Source organism: Lissotriton vulgaris, chromosome 4_1 (genome assembly GCF_964263255.1).
Source record: "Lissotriton vulgaris chromosome 4_1, aLisVul1.2, whole genome shotgun sequence".
NCBI classification, from domain to species: Eukaryota; Metazoa; Chordata; class Amphibia; order Caudata; family Salamandridae; genus Lissotriton; species Lissotriton vulgaris.
The window spans coordinates 1,080,905,079-1,080,929,901 of NC_141691.1; the positions used below are offsets into that span (position 1 = coordinate 1,080,905,079).

A 24,823-nucleotide genomic window follows, 5' to 3' on the forward strand; every position below is an offset into this window, starting at 1 on the left:
GCAATTTTTCACTTATCCTGAAGATCAAAAGAAAGTGAATGCACCAAAAGTAACCTGCACGATATGTGACTTGGTTCTCTCAAGAAGAAATCCAGCAAAAAAATATTCCTTTTCCATACATACCATGGTGCGGCATGTCAAACAAGTGCACCCTCTGCAATTTGCAGAGGCAACGACAAGAGCCCTGGCCACGCTATTACCATTAGAGGTGGCCAGCACATCTTCTGATCGACGACCTGTATCTCCATCGAGTGCAGAGATGGACTTCAGATATTTAACTATATATGGTCTATAACCTATGGTTTTTTCAGTGATTTTCTTTGGTTTTTTAATAGCAAATATCAAAAGCTTTTTTGTGGAAAAAGACTAAAATTAGGTATACATAAGCGGCGTTCATTTATGTTCACCACAGCCATTGTTAAAAGTAAAGTGAAAGTCGCGAAACAGTGGCCACGCCATCTAGTCCCTTTTAGGCCCCATCATGCACGTAAGTAACAGCCATTTTCTGTGTCATGGCCTCTCTGCCCACTGCCAATAGCCTATGATTGTTCGAAATTGGTTCTCTTTGGGTCATTCTCTGTTCACAAATAAGCATAAAGTCGCAATACTCTGTTTAGTTTTTGCAGATAGTGAAGGATAGGTAGTGCACACTTTTGTCCCCTTTGTAACCCGTCATGCCTATCTCTGCCCCGTTTGTTGGTAGTTGGTTCAACCCGGACCGTTTATTAGAGGTAGATCATCCGACTCCACCGGAGGACCCCCCTAATAAAAAGGACATATATATAAAATGCGGACTATCCGCTGTATCGTGCTAGCAAACTATAACATATAAATCGTTAGAAAAAACATGAAACTAGAGAGAGGAACCGAGCTCGACGCCATGATGGCTGCAAGACAGCTCGGCTCCGCCGCCCACCCCGCCCAAAATAACGACAAACACTATGCAAATATTATAAATATATACAACACACCAGCAAAGTAACAGGATAAAACGTTTTATTAAATAACTATTTACATGGCAGCCTACTGCAACATGAAAACAACACTTCTAATTGCTTCTTAGTAGTTTCAATTCTGAAATTGAACACCCAGTACATCCAGAGGTCATGTCCGACAAGTTGTGTGGGGGGATGCCTTGCTAATGCCGCCACCCCCACCACCTTCTGTAGGAAGGACTCTGGATATGCTTGGTCCCTGAGAGGCTTCGATGTCCCTGCCTTGCACAAATGTCATAAGTTCTGGATGTTGAGTGCCATACTTCAGGGTCCGACAAGTTGTGTGGGGGGATGCCTTTCTAATGCCGCCACCCCCACCACCTTCTGTAGGAAGGACTCTGGATATACTTGGTCCCTGAGAGGCTTCGATGTCCCTGCCTTGCACAAATGTCATAAGTTCTGGATGTTGAGTGCCATACTTCAGGGTCCAAGAAACGCGGACTCGGAGGGGGCGCTTGGCTCCTGCCCCCTCCCCAAGTCTTGTTCCCCTGGTATGGCCTGAGATCGCCCCCGACATAGGCGGCCGGCTCCCGGGGTCAGGCGGAACTTCTTGCCCTTTGATGCCTCTTCCATTCTGGACCTTGTCCCACAATCCGTTTGACCTGAAGACACGTCCTGCGGTGCCCTGGTCCGACCATCACATATACCTGCGCCAGGAGACGGCGTGGGGTGCACTGGAAGGGAGAGGCGGCGCGAACGAGCCTCTCCCACCTCACCAGGTGGAGGTTTGTTAGCTACACCCCAGCGCTTCACTCGGCCAGCTGAGTTGCGCCTGCTCCTGCTGCACAGTGCCTCGCTCGGCCAGCTGAATTAGGCCTGCTCTTGCTATTACACCGTCTCACCCGCCATCCGGCTGAATTGCACCCACTCTTCCGATACAGCGACAGGCGGCTGCCACGGAGCTCAGGAAATGGCGGTCGGCTCCACAGACTTGGGCCTGGCCTGCAAGGATGGCTCTGGGCAACCCTGGAACTCGGACGCTTGACTGCTAGGGCATGAGCCCCATTCCCAAAAGCGTCCCCTCAGCCTTGAAGATTCTACAAGAGTCACCGAGGCCCCCGACTCCTGCAGACTTCCGGTGGGGAGCGACTGCCATGATTGCTCGCGGAATGGCCACGACGTAGCCACGGGGTGCTCTCATGCTGACGCCAGCTTCAGTCTGAAACATCCAGAAACACTGTAGACTACCAATTCGACCAGTTCCGGTGGAGCCCCAACGACGTATCGCGTTGTTGCGTAATCCGTCATATGACGCGCTGCGTTAGCACACCCGGAAGTGCTCCGGTGCGCGAGGCGCGAAGCGCAGCTTCCCGGAAGCAATCCGGGGCGCGGCGCTGAGCGCGTAATGTAAGCATTTACATTTCAGTTGGTTCTCCCTCACAATATTTTCAATGTCACATAAAAGTCACCCATCACCCACTGCCATCTCTGGCTGTTTCCATGGTAACACCTCATTCTGCACCTGGCTGAAGGCACAGGTCAAAAGTTCATATCTCAACGTTCTACAGCAAAGTAACAACACTGTTTTCCCTCCAGAAACACCTGCCAATCCACAGCTCTGTTACATGTCTTTTTTTTTCACACCCAATAGTACTTTTCGTTTAACATAAACATTAACATGCAACGTACTGTTCAATCTCCACTTCTTACAATCAACCAATCATTTTTATTTTTTAAACCACACCCAGCCTCTTCCTTTTTCTCTATTTAGAATTTCAACTTCTAACTACCATTCCACTTCCAGAACCGATCGGAGGACGACTACAAATCCCTTGAAAATGAAGGTCTGGCTAATAGGACACAGTTATATTCACTGGAGTGAAAAATATGCAGTAAGCAGACGAATTTGCAACCTCGGCTTACCAAATGTACACATAACATGGATTGCCAAAAGAGGATTGAAATGTCACCAATTGATTCCATTGGTGAAAACTTTTATGCATCTCCCAGAACCAGACCTTATAATTGTGCACTGTGGTGGGAACGATCTAGGCACAATCACTGGGGTAGGTCTGGAAATGCTTCTAAAAGACACCTTTCGACAATTGATGACACTTTTTCCTCGATCTGCCTTGGTATATTCCAATATATGCCAAAGACAGAAATGGAATTGGTCCAATCAACATTGTGCACAATTTGAGAAAGCAAGGAGACATGTAAATAAATCTGTTTCTGCTTTCCTCAGAGATTATAGCATGGGTTCTATTTACCACAACAACTTGCGATACCACATGCAAGATGTCTATAGGAGAGACGGTGTTCATTTCACGAATGAGGGAAACAGAATCTTCCTCTGCAACATCAGGCTCTGCATCGGTACTTACTTATAAATGCAGAAAACACTCAATTAACACAATGGCTCTTTTCAGAGCCACCTTATATCTAAGCACTCAAACTTCTGATTTATCTCCATTTTCACACTCTTGTAAAAAGGTGTGCGCGACCGAGTGCGCGCACCACGCAACTTTAAAAAAAAAATATATATATATATTTTCGCCTTTAAGGGCCTTACTGCACACCCTGAGAAAACCTACGCAGCAAAACAATCTCTACCTTCTCCCCTTTCCATGTTCCAACGCTTTGAAATCAACAATATATTTACTCGCAATGACAAAATGGCGGTCAACACTTCCTGATTTCCTTTGAATCGAACGTTAACAGACGTCACGCAGCAAAATTCCGCTCGCGCGCGCAGCCGTTTGGGTGCGCGCACGTGTGCGCGCGTATAGATATATAATTGACTTTAACTTTAATTTCCTCAGCAACTACTGAACGGATTTACACCATTCCAAAAAAAGCGTAATCTGCGAGCCGGACTGTACAGTTTTGCCAAATTTCTTATAAATCCATTCACCCGTTCGACCTGTAGCCGAGTCTAAAGGTCCTATGGAAAATAACATGGAGAAAACACGTTTTGGGACCCCCCTTTTATCTCAGCCCCCACTTGACCAATCCCCCCCAAACTTTTAGGGAAGGAGCGCAGCGGACCGAGCCATCTTCTTTGAGAAATTCGCTAAGATTCTTCAACCAGGGCCAAAGTTATTCCAAATAGAATGTTGAGGATTTCCTATGGAAACTAGGTCCTAACTATAACTACCTAATGGCGACCGCCAGTAGGTAATATATATATATATATATATTTGCCATGGATATTCTTCTTCTTACACTCTCACCTCTCTTCGCTGCTGCGTGGTCTGGTCCTATGTCTCTATGTGTTAGGGAGCTTTTCAGTCCTGCACTCGGGATTGCCTTTGCCTAGGCAGGAGGGTGTCTTTCAGTTCACTTAGGTGTACTGCGTTGCTGCATCTTCGGAAATAGGGTCCCTTATGCGTCCCACTCCATCGGGTGGTTCCTCATCTTTACACTATTCTCCTCTTGGTGTTCAGATACTGAACGATACCTCTCTTTCTGGATGAGGGTTGCTTTTCACTCCCAGTCGGGGGATGTGGACTAGAATTCTGAGATTCTTTCCTACATTTATACAGCAATTGGCACTCTGGTACCTCTGCTGCCACTTCTTTTGGATATGACCCTTTCATTAGGTATCACGCTATACTATATCGACTGTGCTTGTGGGACAGCTCTTCTGATATCAGTCGTCCTAGGATCTGCACCCTGCTTATCTGTATTTCGTGACTTAGTTCTCACCTTAGTCTTCGAGCTCCTGGTTGGCCAGTCCTACGCTTATTTTGGCTACACCACCTTATTGTCTCGGTGGCTGTCTGCTCTGTGCATATTTTAGAGGTGGCCCGATTTAGTGTGCTTCGGAGTGTTACTGTTCGCCCCTGTCCTCTCTTTGCTGACTGGGTGTGCACTTGGCGTGTTTCTTGTTCCCGCCTGTACTTCTATAACAGTGCTAAGTGCCTCCCTCTTGCCCTTTAGGTCCGGGCTGTAGCCTCTCCGGCTTTCCTTCCGTGGGCTAGCCTGGTAGGCTCTGGTTGCATCTTTTCATGGTTTCCTCAGCTTGGTTGGTGCCCACAGGGTGCGCCATTAAGCTGAAAGTGGTCCTTCTTCCTTCTTAGTTCGGGACTCTCTCTTTCTTTCTTTTGTTCTGGTATATGGCTGGTGCCGTTTCTCTATCTCATACTGATACGGGTATGGTGTAGCTCCAGTCTGGCATTTTTGGGATGCCTTGCCTCTCGTTATCTTTGCTCTTCCGAGCTACTTGGGTTGCTGTCTGGCTGTCTTGCCACAGCCTTCCCCGTTGTCCGTCACTCTGTTGCCGCCTAAGTGCTTGGGCACTTCCTGTTTTTCTGTCGCAGGCCCACCTCCCCTTTGGGGTACGGCTGTGGTATCTATTCTAAGAATCTGCAGATAGATATCTCTATCAGATGTATGAGTTACTTACCTTCGGTAACAATGTATCTGGTAGATATGTTGTCTAGCTGCAGATTCCTTAACGCCCATCCATCCTCCCCGTTCTCCGAGAACTTTGCCAGGTGGGCTTCTCCACTTGCCTCCTTTCAGTTGCCATTGGTTTTCTTTCAAGGGTGCTCACATAGTTGTGCCCCTTTGGGAATTATCATATGCGGCTGACTCCCTCCAAGGGGCTTCTTCCTGTAAAGATGGTGCCTTTCATTCACTGTCATCTAGAGATTCTTCTTCTTATTATTATTATTCTCCTGCTGCCTTCCCTTTCTCCCGCCTTTTCCATTGACTAAGGGCTCTTGTCTCCTACATAGTCGTCTTCTTTAAAGACCTGTTAAGCTCTGTTTCAGGTTTCCATTATTATAAGGGAAGTGCCGGTCTTTTCATATCTTCTTGCAGTAATTGCTGTTCTTTCTGTGTTCCGTCCTTGTTGGACAGCACAGTTCTACATGGTAATAACAGTCTATTTTTGTCTGTTGAGATGTTCTTTCCTTGTTGCTCGCACTTTAGGAAAGGTCTACTCTTCACTTTGCCGGGTTCATGCACACAGCCTTGTTCCACTTTCGCTTTTCGCTTGTATGTAGACAGTGTCTGATACTGTCTTTTACGATGGTGTTTTGCAGCATCCGTCTTCTTTATTTCATGGATTTTTCATCCTTCGCACATTGTTCTCATTCTTTCACGGTTTTTGTTGGTGGCTCCACGTTGTGCCGCAGAAAAATTTCTCCGAAGAAAACGGACGTCAGTACTCCCGTAGGTATTTATATGACCTCACTGACGTCACGTACGTGGACGATGTCAGGGCGGGGTCGTGTGGCGCCATCCCCCGGCACGCAGAGGTGCTGCTGCAAAAAAATATTGCGGATCCAGTCTGACACCTGGGGATATTCTAAGTTAAGGAATCTGCAGCTAGACAGCGTCAGTACCAGATACATTGTTACCGAAGGGAGGTAACTCGTACATTAGCCTTCTTAGTGGCTATTACATCGACCCGGAGGGTGAGTGAGTTGTAGGCGTTATCCAGCTCGCCTCCTTATCTTATGTCTTTTCCGGGCAAAGTGGTGCTTTTCACCAGGGCATCCTTTTTGCCAAAGGTTAAGACACCGTTCCATCTGGGTCAGACCATCGCTTTGCTCTCCTTCTTTGATCCCTCAAAGGAAGAAAAGCGTGTCCGACTGGACCCAAAAAAAGCGTTGTTGTTCAACCTTGACCACACAAAAGAGTTCTGGGTGGATAACTAACTCTTTGTGTGGTAAGTGGGCGCAAACAAGGGAAGGGCAGAAAAGGACCATCTCCTGCTGGATCATTCTCTGCATCAAGATTTGTTATGCCTTGGCAAAGAAGCAGCCCCCTGAGGGATTAAGAGCCCATTCCATCAGGGGAAAGGCTGCGACTACTGCCTTTGCCTGAGTGTCTCAGTCCAAGACATCTGTGGGCATCTTTGCACACATTCGCGAAACATTACTGCCTTGATGTGCAAGTACGCAGGGACTGACATTTTGCCCGTTCAGTCCTGCAAGACTTTTTAGTTCAGGATGTAAGTCTGCAACCCACCGCCTGGATGGAATGGCTCAGGTATCTGATTCAAAGATAAGGAATCTGCCACTAGAAGTCTCTATCAGGTGAACAAGTTGCATACTTTCGGTAACGCATTATCTGGGTGAGACTCTATATAGCTGCCTGCAAATTCCTTACAGCCCCACCCATGCCTCCCCGCTTTGCGTACTGATTTTGTAAGGTTAGGGTTATTCCGCTTTTCAGGGCCCTGGTTTTGCACGCAATTACATCAGTTACTTCGTGGCTCTGCACTTCTGCTGTGGAAAATACAAACAACACTGACTTCCGCTCATCTAGTTGGTGCCTATCAATCAATCAATCAATCAATCAATCAATCAATCAAGGCATTTATATAGCGCACTACTCACCCGGAGTGTCTCAAGGCGCTAGGGGAGGGGGGTCCGTTACTGCTCGAACAGCCAGGTCTTGAGCTGCTTCCTGAAGGCGAGGTGGTCCTGGGTCAGGCGGAGGTGGGTCGGGAGGGAGTTCCAAGTCTTGGCGGCGAGGTAGGAGAAGGACCTTCCCCCTGTGGTGGCTCGTCGGATGCGGGGGATGGCGGCGAGGGCATGGCCGGTCGATCGAAGCTGGCGTTTGGGAGCGTAGAAGTTGAGGCGGCTGTTGAGGTATCCTGGGCCTTGGTTGTGTAGGGCTTTGTGTGCGTGGGTGAGGAGACGGAAGGTGATTCTCTTGTTGACCGGGAGCCAGTGCAGGTCTCTCAGGTGTCCGGAGATGTGGTTGCAACGGGGGATGTCCAGGATGAGTCGTGCTGAGGCGTTCTGGATCCGCTGGAGCCTCTTCTGGAGTTTGGCGGTGGTTCCTGCGTAGAGGGAGTTGCCGTAGTCCAGGCGGCTGGTGACGAGGGCCTGGGTGACCGTCTTCCTGGTCTCGGTGGGGATCCATCGGAAGATCTTTCGTAGCATGCGCAAGATGTTGAAGCACGTCAAGGAGACGGCGTTGACTTGTCTGGTCATGGAGAGGGAGGAGTCCAGGATGACGCCCAGGTTGCGTGCGTGGTCTGTCGGTTTGGGTGCGCTGCCTAGGGCGGGGGGCCACCAGGAGTCGTCCCAGGCGGAGGGTGAAGATCCCAGAATGAGGACTTCCGTCTTGTCCGAGTTCAGTTTCAGGCGACTGTTCTTCATCCATTCGGCTACCTCTTTCATCCCTTCGTGTAGGTTGGCTCTGGCGGTGGCGGGGTCGTTGGTGAGGGAGAGGATCAGCTGGGTGTTGTCAGCGTAGGAGATGATGTTGAGGTTGTGCTGGCGTGCGATGGCTGCGAGGGGGCTCATGTAGACGTTGAAGAGGGTAGGGCTGAGCGAGGAGCCTTGAGGAACGCCGCAGATGACTTCGGTGGCTTCTGATCTGAACGGGGGGAGGCGGACTCTCTGTGTCCTTCCGGCGAGGAAGGAGATGATCCACTCCAGTGCCTTCTCCTGGATTCCGACGTAGCTGAGGCGCTGTACTAGGGTACGGTGGCAGACAATGTCGAAGGCCGCGGAGAGGTCTAGGAGGATGAGGGCCGCTGTTTCTCCGTTGTCGAGCAGGGTTCGGATGTCATCGGTGGCTGCGATCAGGGCGGTCTTGGTGCTGTGGTTGGCCCGGAAGCCAGACTGCGAGAGGTCGAGGGATCCGTTCGTCTCGAGGAAGGCGGCCAGCTGCTTGTTGACTGTCTTCTCTGTGACTTTTGCAGGAAACGGGAGCAGCGAGATGGGGCGGCAGTTCTTGAGGTCGGTGGGGTCGGCTGATGGTTTCTTAAGTAGAGCGCTGAGTTCGGCGTGCTTCCAGCTCTCCGGGAAGGTAGCGGTGTTGAAGGAGTTGTTGATGATGTCCCGCAGGTAGGGTGCGATGACAGTGTCGGCCTTGTTGAAGACGTGGTGAGGGCAGGGGTCGGTCGGAGATCCGGAGTGGATGGAGTTCATCGTGCGGACGGTGTCTTCGGTGGTGATCGGGGTCCAGGCGCGGAGGGTGGTGGTGGGGGGCGCTCGTTCGGTCGTGGCGTGCGTCGGTTGAGTGCTGAAGCTGTTGTGTATGTCCGCGATCTTGTTGTGGAAGTAGGAGGCGAGGGAGTTGCAGAGGTCTTGCGAAGGGGTGATGTCGTTGTTTCCGGGGTTGGGGTTGGAATACCCCTATGTAGGCACCATGACGTCATAACCAACTCTACGGACGGCATCACGCGGAGCCAAATGGAGCCACCCAACGTCGCGCGCAAGGGGTATTGCTCAGCAAAGGTTTCAAATCCAGCCTGACGCCTGGGAAATTCAAAGTTACGGAATCTGCAGCTAGATAGTCTCTACCAGATAATGTGCTACCGAAGGTAAGTAACTTGTTTTTAGTCAAAGTTATTTTGATTGGATTGGTGTAAATCTGTTCAGTAGTTTTCCAGAATATAGAATTTCAAATGCGCTCTGTTTTGTGCAAGAAGCGGTTACATTTTAGAGCTATCCTAACTGTTAATTCACAGAGTTCAGTCAACACTGTTTTGCAGACCTCTGTAAACCTATAAGTAAAAATAAAAAAATCTTAAATCGGCTTGGACAAGTCTGCTTTTTCTCACTTTGTTGCATCAACCAAAAGTTGGGACCACAGAACCAAATCAGTTTATTGACCATCCACAAGTTCAGCATTGTGTTGCAGCTGCCATTACAGGACATGGGAACACGGAAAAGGAAAGGCCACATAAGTGGCTGAGGTAAGTACACCATGAACCCCAGTGCCCAGGAAATCCTGGATGGCGCCTATAAACCCTGGACTAGCCTCATAGGGACGAAAAACCTCAAACCCACAGCATGCGTCATGGAGCATATTGGCCTATTTCCACAATTTCCGACCCTTTAAGCAGTTCTAGTGAAGAAACAAACTCGTGCCCCTTAAAGGCAGCCATCTCTGGGCTGCTTTTGGCCTCCCCCGGGGCCCAATGCATTTTATAACGAGAGGGGGGCATGTGGACCCCCTCCCTGAGAGCCCATCATCTGGGGTCCGGCACTATATTTAATGGGGAGGGGAGCATACAGCCACCCTCCCTGCGCAAATGTTAGCCCCAGGAACCCAATACACCAGGCATGTGTCCTTCTCCTTGGGCCAATTTTGGCCCCGGACCAGAACATATTTTTAGGAAGGGAGAGGTTGGCCCCCTCGGGACCCCATCCCCAGGGGTCCTGCGCTATATGAGGGAGTGGGGCATACAGCCCCCCTCCCTGTGCTGATTTGGGCCCCTGGGACTCCAACATCCGAGGTCTGGTCATATTCTAAAGGTGAAAGGGAGCATGTATTCCTCTCACAAGGCCATTTATCGCCCTGGGTACCCCATCCCCTAGGACCCACCAGCTTTTAAAATGGGGAGGGGTAACCCAGCCCTTCGCCCTGGCCTGATTTCTACCCCAGGGTCCCCATATTTATGAATACACCCAAGACCTGGCCCACCATAGGTGCATTAAAAAAAGTGTGGGGGGGGGGGGGGGCGCTTTTTGAAACAAGAATATTTTGCTGTGGATCCTCCTTGAATTTGCAGCTAAAGTTTACAAAAAAAACGTTTTTGACCCTAAGCGGATTCCCTGTGGAACCCCACCTCCAGGCCTTGGGAGCCTAAGGGGTCAGAGTATGACTACCCTGCCTCCTTGTGATTCTTTTGTTGTGTTGCTTTTTTGGGGACTCAGGCTGATTCCAAAGTCCCAGGATGGCTGTCAACACTTCATGAAGATTTGTCAAACCGCACTAAAATTATTAGCAATACAAAAAACGCTTTTCCTATGGAAGCTAGGTCCTAACTAGAACTACCTACTGGCGACCATCAATAGGTAATATGGACATGTATATATCCTCGAGGTATTTATGCCTACCCTCTGCTGAAGCAGTGTCGCGAAAAAAGAGTGGAGAGGGGTGTATAGATTGTAATTTGATCCTGGTGGACATTCCTCAAAGAATATTTGTGATAATATTCAGTGTCTGAACATGTATTTAAGTTCACGAAATGAGTAAATCGAATGAATTAATAATGACTTTTTTCTCCTCCCTAATTGCTTGTTTCTGACTTCGTACTCCCAAGCTATTTCTATTTATTGATTATTTATCCATGCCTTTCGGGGCTTCGTTGACCACACAACCACTCAGGGTAGGTTTTATATTTTTCTTTCCAAATAGCAGTATGTATGGTTCACCGTTAATGATGATTGTCTAAACTGTCTTTGTATTTCATGTTTATTTTATAATTTTAATAGCTATCCCTAGTTCTTCTCATATGTGCTGAAATGTAATACTTTTTGCCAATAGTAATCTCAATGTAGAAATAAGGTGTGGAGTACCTTGATTACTACAAAGGAACAGGTTGTGATTGTCTAATTTTTCTTCTTTTTAGCTATGTTCTGCAGGAATTGGTTGAGACAGAACGAGACTACATCCGTGATTTGGGTTTTGTTGTAGAGGTACATTTATTTTTTTGTTTTATTTTATGAGAACCAACTCCTGCCTTCTTTCTGCTGCTTTAATTTGGAATGAAAGGTTGCGAAATAAACAATGTAAACATCGGTGGGCTCTATTTCTGTTATGCATTTCATTTAAACAGTTAGAATCGCAACAAAGAAATGGATTAATTTACTTTCATTTGAAACATCTGATGCTGTGTAACTAGATCTTAAGAATTTCTTGATGCTATTATTTTGATGCATCTTCTATGTCATTGGCACTGCCAATAAGGAACAATTTGTTTGAAACGTTTGCATAGCCAAGATTCATACGTTTACTCTAGTTGATTCTTTATAGCCTTTTGTTGAAATGCAAAAACGGAAAATAGTTACGGAGGGAAAAATGCTATTTAAATATTAGTAACATTGTTTTTTCTTTGGTACCAATTTAATGGTTTTGTGAAGTAACTGCTCAAATGGGTTTATAGAGCTTGTCTATGGTAGAGCAAGATTGAAAAGCTCCTAAACTGAACCTAAAGCTTAAGTAGTCCTCAATACCGGACATCCCTGTTGTGATCTTAGAAGATTACTCAATCCTTAAACTAGACCATACCACATTGCTTGGAGGAGGCCTTGATAATAGCTTTAAATCACCATTTCAGCTATGTCATTTCTTTTCTATCTCTTCATTATGTGTCTTATATTTCTCTTAGGGTATCAGCAGCCTCAAGGGCACTTATGTATCAATCCTGTCCCCAACCATAACATTCACTCTAATCTTATTGAGGCTATTACTCCTTATGCCCTAAACTTTTCCAATTTCACCACTATGGCAGACTTAAGTTATCTCTAAGACCCTTATCGCCAATCTAGCTGCAATTAAGCCTACTAGCTGGCCAAGCCCTCTACCCACTCAGCCGGTCACATTCTCAACCATGCCTTTTCTAATTTTCCTGAGCTCAATGTGGCAAGTCCTCTAATTCTCGAATGGTCAGCTAACGTAATGGTGCCTCCTTGAGGCCGGGCCAGCCGCCAGGCCATGGGCAGTTCGGTGCTCTAGCTCCTCTCTAGCCCATGAGTCCCTGGCCTCTATTGGCTGCAACGCCCGGCATCTATAGCAATTCTGGATGCCCCCAGAGAGCTGGAGAGTCGGGGACAACAGCAGGTGCATGGAGGATCTGGATTTGCTTCATCGGCCAAGGAGACAGTCGTTCTGAGGTCACACCCAAAATGGCGGCTTCGTTGTTGAGCTTGGACTGCAGAGCTTGCTGAACATGCATGTGGAGAGGGTGCAATCTAAGTGGTAATCTCGACCTCTGTGCTCCAGGATGGTATGGCAGCGACGGGGGTGCCCCCCACTACCCCCTTCATTTCTCAGAAGAGGGGCCCTCCAGATCGGACATCCCCTCCTACTTTGTAGTACAGCACATTCATTCACAGCACCAGCTGCAGGGGAGGCAGTAAATGGTAGGCCCACTCCTGCATAACAGGACCTTTGGTCTTGAGGTAGGAGCGTTGGGGTCCCTTTTTGATGCTGGCGACCCATCCTCTCTTCTTGTTCAGCCGTGGGTGTCCCGCAGAATATTTCGCTCTCCTGATCTCTATCCAGTCTCACTGGGGCTTTAATCAATGCTTTGCTGCCCAAGAGACGCTTGACTTGATGAGCCCTGGAGCTGCTGTGGCCCCTGGAGCATGCCTCAGGGAGCCCCCCTTGGCGAGGGCTGGCAAGGGGGGCAACGGTGGCCTGCGGTGACCGTTTTCTGACTGAAGGGACCCTTGGATACTCAGGTGAGCGGACGCTGTGGCCCCGGGGACATTTTGAGTGCTGGCATGGCATTTGTGGATCCCCTTGCACCCATCTTTTTTCTTACCTAATTTTCTGAGGGTGGTTCTGCCGTCCCATGAAGGGTCTTTGAATCTTAGTGTGCCCCCTGATGTTGTGATCATTGATAACATTGAGGATAGAGGTTTCAGTAAAAATCCTTTATGTAGCTTAAATCATTAATCACCACATCTGCAACAAAGGGAGGACAAGCAAGTTGATTGCATATGCACAAAATAAAACAGCTGGGAGAGTGACCGCACCATAAGAGAATCACAAGTCAGTCTCCAATTATACCTGTTGCAAGTCAATTCTTATAATACTATTTTTGGCAAACAGCCAGAACTCCAATACAAAAGTTACAATAGAAAAATCTTAGTGCTTTTCTGTTTTTCCCACCTCTTCTGCTAGTTCATAATCACTCACTTTATCAGAGTGCAGCTTTCCTGTTTTTCTGACTCTAGCAGTCACGCAACCTATACAAATCTAAGTTTGGAACATCCTCTGCTGCTCTGAGTTTCCTGCAAAATATCCAAGTCAGACCGCATTTAGACCTTTTTCAAAGCAAACTGTAGATTATTTACCAGATAAATGTGCAACTTATACATGTACTTTAACCACACATTTAAACAGCGTCATAAAAAATGTCCTTTTGTACACAATAATAATGCTTTACAGTTTCCGGGTGAGATTTATTTATTTTATTTTATTGTATTTCCATTTATATAGCGCATTATCACCCCAGGGTCTCTAAGCGCTTGTACAAAAAGAAACCAGCACTACCGAAAGCAAATAGTAAACTTACAACACACCCCACGCTTCCCGAAAGAGTATGGTTTTTAGCATTCAGCGGAAGGGCAGCAAATTTGATTCCTTGCGGAGATTGGTTGGTAGTCTATTCCATGCTGCAGGAAGCAGAGTGGAGAACGCCCGCCCGCCCAAAGTGGACAGGCGGAAACGTGGATTAACCAAGAACGTGGCTTCAGAGGACCGCAGCACCCTAGCAGGGATGTAGCCAGATAGTCTGGTTTTAATGTATCTGGGCGCGTTACCATAGAGTGCCGTATGTGTGATACACAATCCTTTAAACAGGGCTCTCTGTCTAACAGGGAGCCAATGTAACTGACGCAGGAGAGGTGAAGCATGTGTTTTCCTGGGCTTCTTTAAAATCTGCCTCACTGCATTGTTCATTACTATCTGAAGCCTCGCAAGCTGTCCCTGATGCAACCCTATATGCAGCGCATTGCCGTAGTCCAAACGTCCCAAGATCATAGCTGACACAGCACTTCTAAGCGTAGAAAACGACAGCAGATGAGAGATCTTGCGAAGCTGTCTCAGAAGACCAACACATGTGCCTACCACCACAGACACCTGTTTTTTCATAGACAGATTGCTGTCAATATGGATTCCCAGGCTTTTCACCACGGTTGCTGGTTCCGGCGTCCTGCCCAACTCCTTGGGCCAAAACCCGTCATTCCAAGGGCTGCCCTGGATAGTTATATTTACAACAAGGGGTGGTGAGGGACTGCACTGGGCCAGGGACAGACTGATTTGCATATAGCCAGGTTCTGAGCTGGGATGGGGCAGTGAGATAAATAACGGTGATGGATCAAGCCCTGATCTTTGGACTGGGTAAGAGTGGTCTGCTCAATTCAGACACTCTGTTCATCACCACCCCCTTTTGTAAATCGATTTTGGCCACTATAGGTGTGGCAGGGTATACTCAGACATGAGTCCCTTTCTCACTGCTCCATCAGGATTCAAGCAAGCCGGGCCGAAGAGGCTGAAATGCCAGAAACCGGTCCCCGGTAGCTTGTCTCCTTTCTGGTAAAGAATTGGCTTGGTAGTTTAGTCTGCCCTGTTCCCATGATGCACTGGGCCAGGGACAGACTGATTTGCATATAGCCAGGTTCTGAGCTGGGATGGGGCAGTGAGATAAATAACGGTGATGGATCAAGCCCTGATCTTTGGACTGGGTAAGAGTGGTCTGCTCAATTCAGACACTCTGTTCATCACCACCCCCTTTTGTAACTGGATAGTTATAGGCAGCACCTCGGTTTTATCCGGATTAATCTTCAAGGAGTTGGCGGACATCCAGTTTACCGTGAACCCTTAAGATGTTATGCAGCCTGGTTTGTGCTCCTGGAGAATCCTCTATTTGAATGACGATCTGCGTGTTGTCAGCATAGTTAAAAATCTGACATTCCATCTGATTGAGGGCTGAAATCAGAGGCTGCAGGTAGATGTTAAAAAGGAGCGGCGAGAGAGCCGAACCTTGCGGCACTCCACAGGTGATGGCCGCTGATGTTGATACTAGGTCCGACAGCGGCACCTTCTGCGATCTATCTTGCAGGAAAGAGGTAAGCCAACCTAGAGCAGGCCCCCCGATGCCCATGTCTCTCGCACGCGACAGCAATTGACGATGACATACCGTTTCAAAAGCCGCGGAGAGATCGAGGAGCACCAGGGCCCCAGGGATCTTCTTATCAGCTCTACACCTCAGTTTGTCCAGAATGGACACCATCACCAGCTCCGTACTGTGATGAGCCCGGAATCTAGCCTGATTTTGCTCTAGAAAATCATTGGTCTCCAGGTGCTTTGAAAGGTATGTCAGCACATGCTGTTCCAGAACCTTTGCTAAAAAGGGTAATTGGGAGAAGGGTCTAAAATTCTTAAAAATTTTAGTATCCGCCCCTGGCTTCTTAAGCAGTGGAATCAGCCTGGCCTCCTTGATCATAGCCGGAACTTGTCCAGTTTCCAAAGATTTATTTAGAAGATTGAGAACATCCTTTTCCATCCCTGGCATAGCTAGCTTAAAAATCCTCGGGGGGCAGGGATCCACATGGGAGCCTGATTTTACCCTCGCTACTAGGCTAGCTAGCATCTCCTTTGTAATCAAGGGAAAGTTATTCAGGGGATGCAGGTAAAACAGAATAATGAACAGAATGATTAGGGTCTAAAGCTAAATTCAGGGTTTTGATTCCTTTCAGAGGGTTTGTGATGCCTGGTGGCCCTGCTCTCTGTTGCTGTACTGTTTTGGGGAGGAGCCCTGCCCCCCCATGCTGAGTACCATCGATGATGCTCCATTGAGCTTTCCCCAAGAGGGATCAAGCAGGGTGCTGGGCGAGGGTACATCTCCAACAAAGACTGCATTCTTCATTCAAATACTTACAAATTATGTGACTGTATTTTTACCAGTTGCTTAATCTCCTTCAACTCTGCTGTGGGTGGTATAGCTGAATTGTTCTCTAACAGGCATAATGGTGAGTATATCTTATCTGATGAAGACTTCTAGCCTCAGATGCCTCACCTTTGAATATCCTCAAGCGTTAGAATGGATCCCTATGTTTTTCCAACAGTACCCCTGTGCGACGGTATGTGGTGTTGTTCAGCTCCTCATCAGCAGTGCTGGAAGTGACGTGTGCTGTACCTATATAGGCGCCACCTCGGCGCATTTACATCATTTATTTACTTTCTGTGCTAGATAGCGCTGATCCTGATTAAGCTACCCCTCAGTCATTTTTTGACTGGCCTTTTTTGACTTTTTGTCATCCTTTTTTCTGAGACTTAATCTCCTGGTGTGAGGATTTCATCCGAGAAACCTTGTGGTTTTAAACCATGTGGGTGGGGCCTGTCATAGGCACATGTCGGTGACTGACCCCCACGTGGGTGTTACAACAAATGCTGCGGGTTTAAAACACCAGTGGCCCTCTGGTCACTGAAGCAACGCAGATGTCAATAAAATGTTCCACCCATGGCCGCGATGCTGGTGAGTGGCACGTTGCACGTGCGTAAAGCTCGCACAAAGCACCCCTGTGCTCAGATATGTTTTACACGGCTCATCCCCTGTGGTCTTCCACGGGTCAGAGGTCGGGGGCCTAGGAGTGGCCACGGCCGCTGGAATCAAAGGTGACCTGCAACCCAATACCCCTCTGACGGCCCGGGGGGTTTATGGGCGTCTGTGAGGCAGAAGTTGCAAAGGCGAGACATCCTTGCTTTGGCCCACGGATCCAGGCTCCGATGCATGTTGGTTTATTCTCCAGAACAAGGTAGGGAGAGCCGTGTGCTTTCAAGAGATTGCAGGAACCGCCCCAAAACCTCCGGCACTGTCGTCTTCCCATCTGCTCAATTCCCATGTTTAAAAAGCAAGAGATGGCTGCCACGTAGCTTTGCATAGATAGTCGGATTCTGTAAATGCTCCCTATTTTTCTATTCCGCTTAAAATTTGGTTTAAGAGCTTTGGAAGGCTTTGTTATTAGCATGCACAAATCTATCCACTCATGAGAAAGGGCCACACATTTAATCCTTTCAACTAGAGTTGTGTATAAAAAAAAAACCTCTCTCTGGTGTGTATTACACACACTTGCTTTGCTGTGAAAGGTTTTTGGGTTGTGTACAGCACAAAAAGACACAGACATTAAATCAACCAGCACTGAAACACAAGCGCAGACCCGCGGCTGCGAAAGTTAATTAGCCCGTGAGTGGTGCGCCCCCAGTGGCCTGGGGATAGCAGTCTGCTCTTTTTGGTAGCACATATTCGTGCTTGTGGCGCACTCCCGCAAGGCGTATGCCACCACAATCACAAGTATGTGCTTTGTAAAAAGAGCTGCACGATAGCTAAAGGTCTCCTATGCAGTGCATGCGCACTGAGTAGGTGAGACCTGTGAAGTAAATTTGTCACTGTAAATAAATATGAGGATGTTCCTTCCTGGACAAGTCTGGACAAGATTTTACTGACACTTTTAAACAATTCGTTTTAAATATTTAATTTGCCCTGCATGTGGGAAATCGAGTTTTAATCTCCTGTTTTGATATTTTAGAGCAATCACTTGGCAAAACAAATAGGTGGTCTAAGCCAATTGGAGGAGAGACTACTTTTGATACATCTTGTTCAGGGAATCCCGTGGGCATGTTCCAGAGAGAGTCAATTTTCTATTAACTTCTGAGTGATAAGAATATAATCTCTTCTCCAGATAGAATGCCATAAAATGATTGGTGCCAGGCTAATGATATCATTTATATATGTGTGACATAAAGTTTGAGCAACTCACGGGGAGGCCTACTAGTTTTTTCCTGAAGGTATCCTCCATAATCTGGAGAGCCGAGGAGTTCGAATAATCCCAGATGCCTGCCCCATAAGTTGCTACTGAAACAGATTTGACGTTGTAGACTTTTTTCACCATAACAATAGGTTTCACTCCTAATTTTTTTGGAAAGGAATATAAGGCGATTATACTTTTTTCTAGCAATAAGCCCCTTGTAGTAATCATATTAGACGAAGTTAGTTGTCTGTCAAAGGTCACCCCTGGATAAAAAATGGCATCGATTTAGCCTACCTTTTTGCCATCTATAAGAAAGCTTTGAGCCTTCCTATCCTTTCGTCGGGTAATTAAAATGAAGGACTTGATCCTGTTGGTTTTTAAATCCAAATTTCACATAAATTTTACATATATCTCTAGTAACTTTTGTAGGGCTAGGCCTGTGCGGGCAATTAACACCTCATCATCTGCGTAGAGGAGGATTGGGGTGCGTACATTGTTAATCTTGGGGACATCTGGTGCTGAGTCCAATAGGGGAGCTTCTACCCCATTAGTATAGATGGAAAAAAGAAATGTGGCCAGTTCGCAACGCTGTCAAATGCCCCTGTTGATTGGAAACGCCCTGGTGCACTCTCACTGCCTCCCTTATCGGACACAGGCCGAGGAATAAAGCTGCCTTTTAAAGAGAATATTTGCCTCGGCGATACCCATTTCCTTCATTACCATCCATAGATGGTGATGTGCCACGCAGGCAAATGCTGCAGATAAGTCCATAAATACCAAGTATAATTTGCCCTGCTTGGCTTGGGTTACTTGGCGATTAATGGACTTAAATTGAGGTACTGATCTTGAGTGCCCATCCCCGGTTTTAAACCGTATTGGACCGGGATCAAATGTTATTACTGGTTGCCCATTCCTCAAGTCTGTTCAATAGAACTGGACCCATAAGCTTAGCGTAACTGTCCAGAAGAGAAATTGGTCTGTAATTTTTATTCTCAGATTTATCTCTTTTCTTGTGGATGGGGATTAAAATACATTTCGTCCATGAGTCTGGTGGACCCACTCTAGCGACTCGGTTAAAAAGTTAGTCAACACCGGTCCCCATAAGTCTGGCTGCTCAGCAAAGAAATCTAATGGAGTAACATCCGGGCTGGGGGTTGTATTACTGAAGCATTGCATAAGGGCCTCAATGAAGTTTTAGTGGAGGGAGAGATAGCTGCCCGCTGGGTAGTCGCTGTAGGAGAGTAGGGTCTACTTCCTATGGTCACTCCCACTTTTTGCCCTGATACACTGGTTTTTCGAATTTAGTGTGGCTGTGGGCCTGCTAATCAGACCTACAGCCCAGCTGTTCTCTCTCTAAATTCATACCATGTACTTTAGGTACATTTCCAATTGGGTCACCTTTATGAGCCCCTGTACAGTGTACCATAGGTACCCAGGGCATAGGTGCATCCTAGGCCTACCAGGGGCTGCAGCATGTATTATGCCACCCCTGGCTGGCCATCCAAACTGACACCACAGGCTGATCACTCAGCTTGGACAAGGTTGTGTAATCACCCCTTGCTTTGATATATTATTCCTATATCTACCCTTGTATATAGACACATATATACCTATAAGTCACTCCTATGGCAGGCCTGAACAATCCTGGAGGCAGAGTGCTTGGTTTTATGTGAGATGGTGCTCTAGCATGAGCTGAGCCTGTCTGCAGCTTTCGGAACATGTCCTTATTGCTGTTCTATGATATAGCCATACCATATACTCTTAAGTGCATTATAATCCTCGCGGTTATTGCTAACTTTGGTTTGGCTTTATCAAAACATGTTGTGTAAGGTGTCATACACTTTGGAATACTACCCCCCCCCCCTCCCCCGGCCAGTTCTGGCGGCGGGGGTAGCATTACACCCTTCTAGAGGGAGAAGACATGTAAGTTCTACTTTACCCGGTTAAAGTTAAACAAAGCCTCAGCATCACAAAATGGATGCTGCTGCCACAGACACGAGTCTGACCTCCTGCTGCTGGACGAAACTCCGGCAGGGGAGGCCTGGACAATAGGCTTCCTGCCTTGGGAGGTGCTAGCACCTCCCTCGACAGACTTTAGTGTATTGGGGCAGGGTGGGTTGAAAGAAATGAGACACTGCCTGGGGCACACAAGGTGCTCCACGCATAGCCTGGTTCAAAGCAGTTGCTGGGGCACTCCAGCCCCAGCTCTGGCGCAAAACTAGACAAAGGGAAAGGGGTGTAACCACCCCCTTCCCAGATTCCACCCACAGGAGGGACCTAGCAGGTAATCCGGCCCCTTAATTTGGTATAAAGATAGGAGCTGAGTCTAGAGACTTTAGATTTATCCTGGAAAGAAACTCTGACAGGAACTCTTGAACCTTCGACGATCCATATCGACTGAAAGACTGAAGACATCTCCCTTGTGGTCAAGGAGTGACCACCCTGTGCAAACAGGCACCAACAGTAACTTGCCTGTTTGCTTTGTCGACGCTCCAGCCGGATCCCGAAGACTTAGCGACGCAGCCTCTGGACTTCCAGACTTCTCTGACTCCGACCCACATCCACAGCAAAGATGAGAATCATGGCCGACACGAGAGACGTGGGCCCGGACATCCTGCAGTACCTGCTTTTTGCTACTTGTGCAGCTTATAAGGTGTCCTCGAAGTTGTGTATTGGGGATTGATAAGCCTCAACCCGAGCAGTAAGTGCACCGAAGCTCAGCCCTCCACACTCCACGAGTGCCGCGTGGGGCCTGCGCTTGCATGTCTCCTCGACGCGTCTTCGCGGTTGCTAGCCTGTTGGCTAGTGGCCCTCCTGAAGACATCCTTTTGAAACAACACCGCTTGCCTGGTTGCTCCGGGCTTGCTCCTACTTTCCTGTAAAGGGGAAGCTCCCCAGACCGTGCTGGTCTGAACAGAAGCCGATCTTCCCTCCCTGCGTGGGTTTCCTTTGCCAAGGCTTGTTGGGTCCAATCCGGATACCGACACCGCCAACAGCTAGATCCTTCGTGGGACAGTCCATATCCAGCTCCTGGTCGTCGTCGACGCCTCCTGGTCCACATGGCTGCGGAGACAAGCTTCACATCCTCACCTGATTGCATCTCGACATCGCCTGGTTCCTTCCTGGTCACTGGCTAGTGACCCAGACTCTGTCCCCTCTGCTTTCAGGTTCTTCACTGCTCCGATCCACCCTTGAATCCATTCGGACATCTTCCTCCTGGTCGCTTGCAGCACTTTCTTGCAGCTCTCCATAGGATTGATCGACGAAACCCGACACGAAAGAACACCTATGCATCCGGCTTCCCTGGGTGAGGTAACTCGAGTACTCCGGTGCTCCCGTGGGTAATAATTATCCAAGTGTCCTAGATTAACAGGGTTTTCCCGTAGTCCACCTGGAAATGTCCGAAATAAACTACTTTGTAACTTTTACGTTCCCATTGATTCTCTATGGTAACTCGCGTGTGTGTTTAGACACTGCACACGCATCCTGTGGGTCTCCTACTTCCATTCCTTTGGTTGATCAGCGTAGCCCCAGCAATTTCCAAGGCCTACTCACCTTTCCTGAAGTGGTGCTTATACCACTTCTTTAATATATGGTTCGTGAGGCCCCTAGGGAAGAATTGTATTTGTGCAACTTATAGTATGCTTATTGAGTAACTTGTGCTGTATCATGAACTGTGACCTCATAAAGAGTGCAGAGGGGTTGTGTTAGTAATAAATACATATATATTTGATATATACCTTGTGTGGTGTCCTTTCATTTGGTATTCAAGGGATTGTAATTGGTAAAACAATTGGCTTCACATGCTCTCTGAAGTATTACCCTAAGACTGCTTTGTCCATGCTACCACTAGGATAGCTGGTCTATAAGGTTGACTTTACGACCATCACCATAAGGGTTGTTTGGACTGGTGCAAGGTGCTCACTAGAATAGTGAGCATCATATACGAGGCCAACTTCTCACATTGGTGGCAGCGGTGGGATAAGAGCTTGCCGATTGTTTTACCATATACTCTTGAAATATCATTTGAAAGATCACATCAAGGTACCTAGAGGTACATATAAATCAAGTCTAAAATACTTAAGTTCTACTGAACTTAGTTGCTGTAGAGTAAAGGGCCTAGCATACCCTGACTACAACTCCTAGAGAGGTTTAGTAGATAACACTTAGTGTAGGTAGGTCCACACAGCACACCTCACTAGATCATGTCTCTGAGAACAGAACCTAGTGGATCTCTCCCAGTCGAAGTTGACCCCCTGAGGGCACCTTCTAGATATGATACCTTTACCTTCCATGAGTTAAGGCACTTGTGTACGACTAGGAATTTAAAACAAGGGTCAAACCCTACCCTCAAGCAACTGATAGAGATCCTAGAGGAGTTTGATGTTATGAAAGCAGCTAACCCAGGTCCTTCAGGCAGTGCAGAAGAGGGTCAGCCCTCAGCAGAAGATTCCCCTGGCCACAATCTAGTTGATGATAGTGAAGTCGATGAGGATGCTTAAGAGGAAGATGGCACTGACCAGGTCCAGGTTTTAGAACTTAACCAGGTCAACCTAAGCTTGCATAGGGCTGTAGAGGGCATAGCCCCTTTGAGACCTCCAAACAGGTTTAACTCTGTGCCCAGAGGGAGGAGATCCCTATCCAGGGAATCTCACCTTTCTAATGGCTCAGTAGGCTCTGATGCCTCTGCTCAGAGGAGAATGACTTCCCCTCAGAGGAGAGAACACCAGGCCAGAATGAAAGAAGTCAATCTGAGGATTGAGAGGCAAGAACTTGCCCTAGCCAAAGAGGGACCTACTCTTGCAAGAGAGCAAACGCTAAGTGGGTTAGAACCCACTGGTGGCAGCATTATCCCTAAGGATAGAGAGAGGTCTTATGACCATAAAAACCTAAATAAGATTGTCCCTCCCTACAAGAGTGGGGATGACATCCACAAGTGGATAACTGCTTTGGAGAGGGCTTGCAAAGTACAGCAGGTACCCCAAAGTCCGTGGGCAGCAATCTTATGGCTATCCTTTTCAGAAAAAGAAAGAGACACGCTCCTCACAGTTAGTGATGAGGATGCTGACAACTACACTGTCCTGAAGAGTGCTCTGATTGATGGGTTTGGCTTAACCACTGAGCAGTATAGGTTGCTGTTCAGAGACACCCAGAAGACACAGACTCAGGACTGGACTGACTTTATGGATTGTGCCACTAAGGCTCTGGAAGGCTGGTTACTGGGCAGTAAAGTTAAGGACTATACAGGATTGTATAATTTGATCATGAGAGAACAAATACTTAATAATTGTCAGAACCAGTTGTTGCACCAAAACCTGATTGACTCTGATCTGACCTCTCCCCAAGAATTGGGGAAGAAGGCGGACAAATGGGTCAGAACCAGGGTGAGGCAGAAAACCCAGAACCAAGGTGGTGATCAGAAGAAGCAAGACCAAAAGGGTGGGGATCAGAAAGCAAAAGACCAGAAGTCTTCTCCAGGTCCCCAAAAAGCTTCTAATGGGGGGGGTTCCAAGAAATCCAAGAAAAAAGAAGATCCAAGGAAACCCTGGTGCAATGTTTGTAAAAGTAATACTACCTGGACAAGTGATTGCTCCAAAAAGGAGGCAGCTCCAGCCACCATTGCCCCTAAGGCAACTGTCCCCCCCAGTACAGCTAATAATGGTGGTTCTCAACAGAAGGGTGTATTAGGGTTAACTCTGGGAACTGAGATGGACTCTGGCCTAGTCAGAGTACCAACTAAAGCTGTCCTTGTCTGTGATGTGGACATGGCTATGTCCTCTACTGTGAGCCCCAGTAACCTGGGCAAGTACAGACAGACACCTTTAATCAATGATAAAGTGGCTCAGGCCTACAGGGACACATGTGCCAGTGTCACCATGGTGAAGCCTAACTATGTGGACCCTGGACAGATTATACTAGGTGACAATTACCTAGTGATCAATGCTAGCAATGTCACTACCACCCATAGTATGGCAGTTGTTAATTTCTCCTGCGGAGGGGTAACTGGCCTCAAAAGAGTTGTTGTAAGTTCAGACCTCCCTGTAGAATGTTTGTTGGGCAATGATCTAGAATCTTCAGTCTGGTCTGAAGTGGAGTATAGGACTTATGCAGAGTTGCTGGGCATATCAGCACATGTCCTTGCTGTGACCAGGTCACAGGTCAAAAAGTGCCAAACTGAACAGGTACTGGATCCTGAAACTATGGACCAGTTGTCTACCAAGCGAAAGAGCAGTAGGGTTAAGGCAGTGCCTTCCCCCCTACCTCAGAATGAGGATCAGCCTTCTGCGGAAGCTGATAGTGAGACCCAAGAAGGAACTGTCCTAGAAGAGCTTGAGCCTGATCAGGTTGAGTTTCTTGGGACAGGGGGACCTTCAAGGGCAGACCTGAGGCAGGCGCAGCTGGACTGCCCCTCTCTTGAACCCCTCAGACAGCAAGCTGCTGCGGAGGCTGCTGGGAATGCTGCAGGTACCCATAGAGTGTATTGGGATGAAGGGCTCCTTCATTCAGAGGCTAGAGACCCCAAGCTTGATGCTTCCAGGAGGTTGGTCATACCTTAGATATTTAGGGGCTTCCTTCTTACCTTAGCCCATGACATTCCCCTAGCAGGACATCTTGGCCAGAACAAGACTTGCCCTTCATTTTCAC

The 24,823-nt window shown here is 47.7% G+C and overlaps 1 protein-coding gene across 1 annotated transcript in view; it reads left to right on the top strand.

The window, feature by feature from the left end:
* Window positions 1–24,823, top strand: part of TRIO (trio Rho guanine nucleotide exchange factor) — a 5,246,815-nt gene that overhangs the window by 3,371,570 nt on the left and 1,850,422 nt on the right. The window contains exon 39 of the mRNA XM_086965300.1: window positions 11,269–11,335. Within this exon, the coding sequence (XP_086821426.1) occupies window positions 11,269–11,335 (67 nt within the window). The remainder of the gene's footprint in view (window positions 1–11,268; window positions 11,336–24,823) is intronic.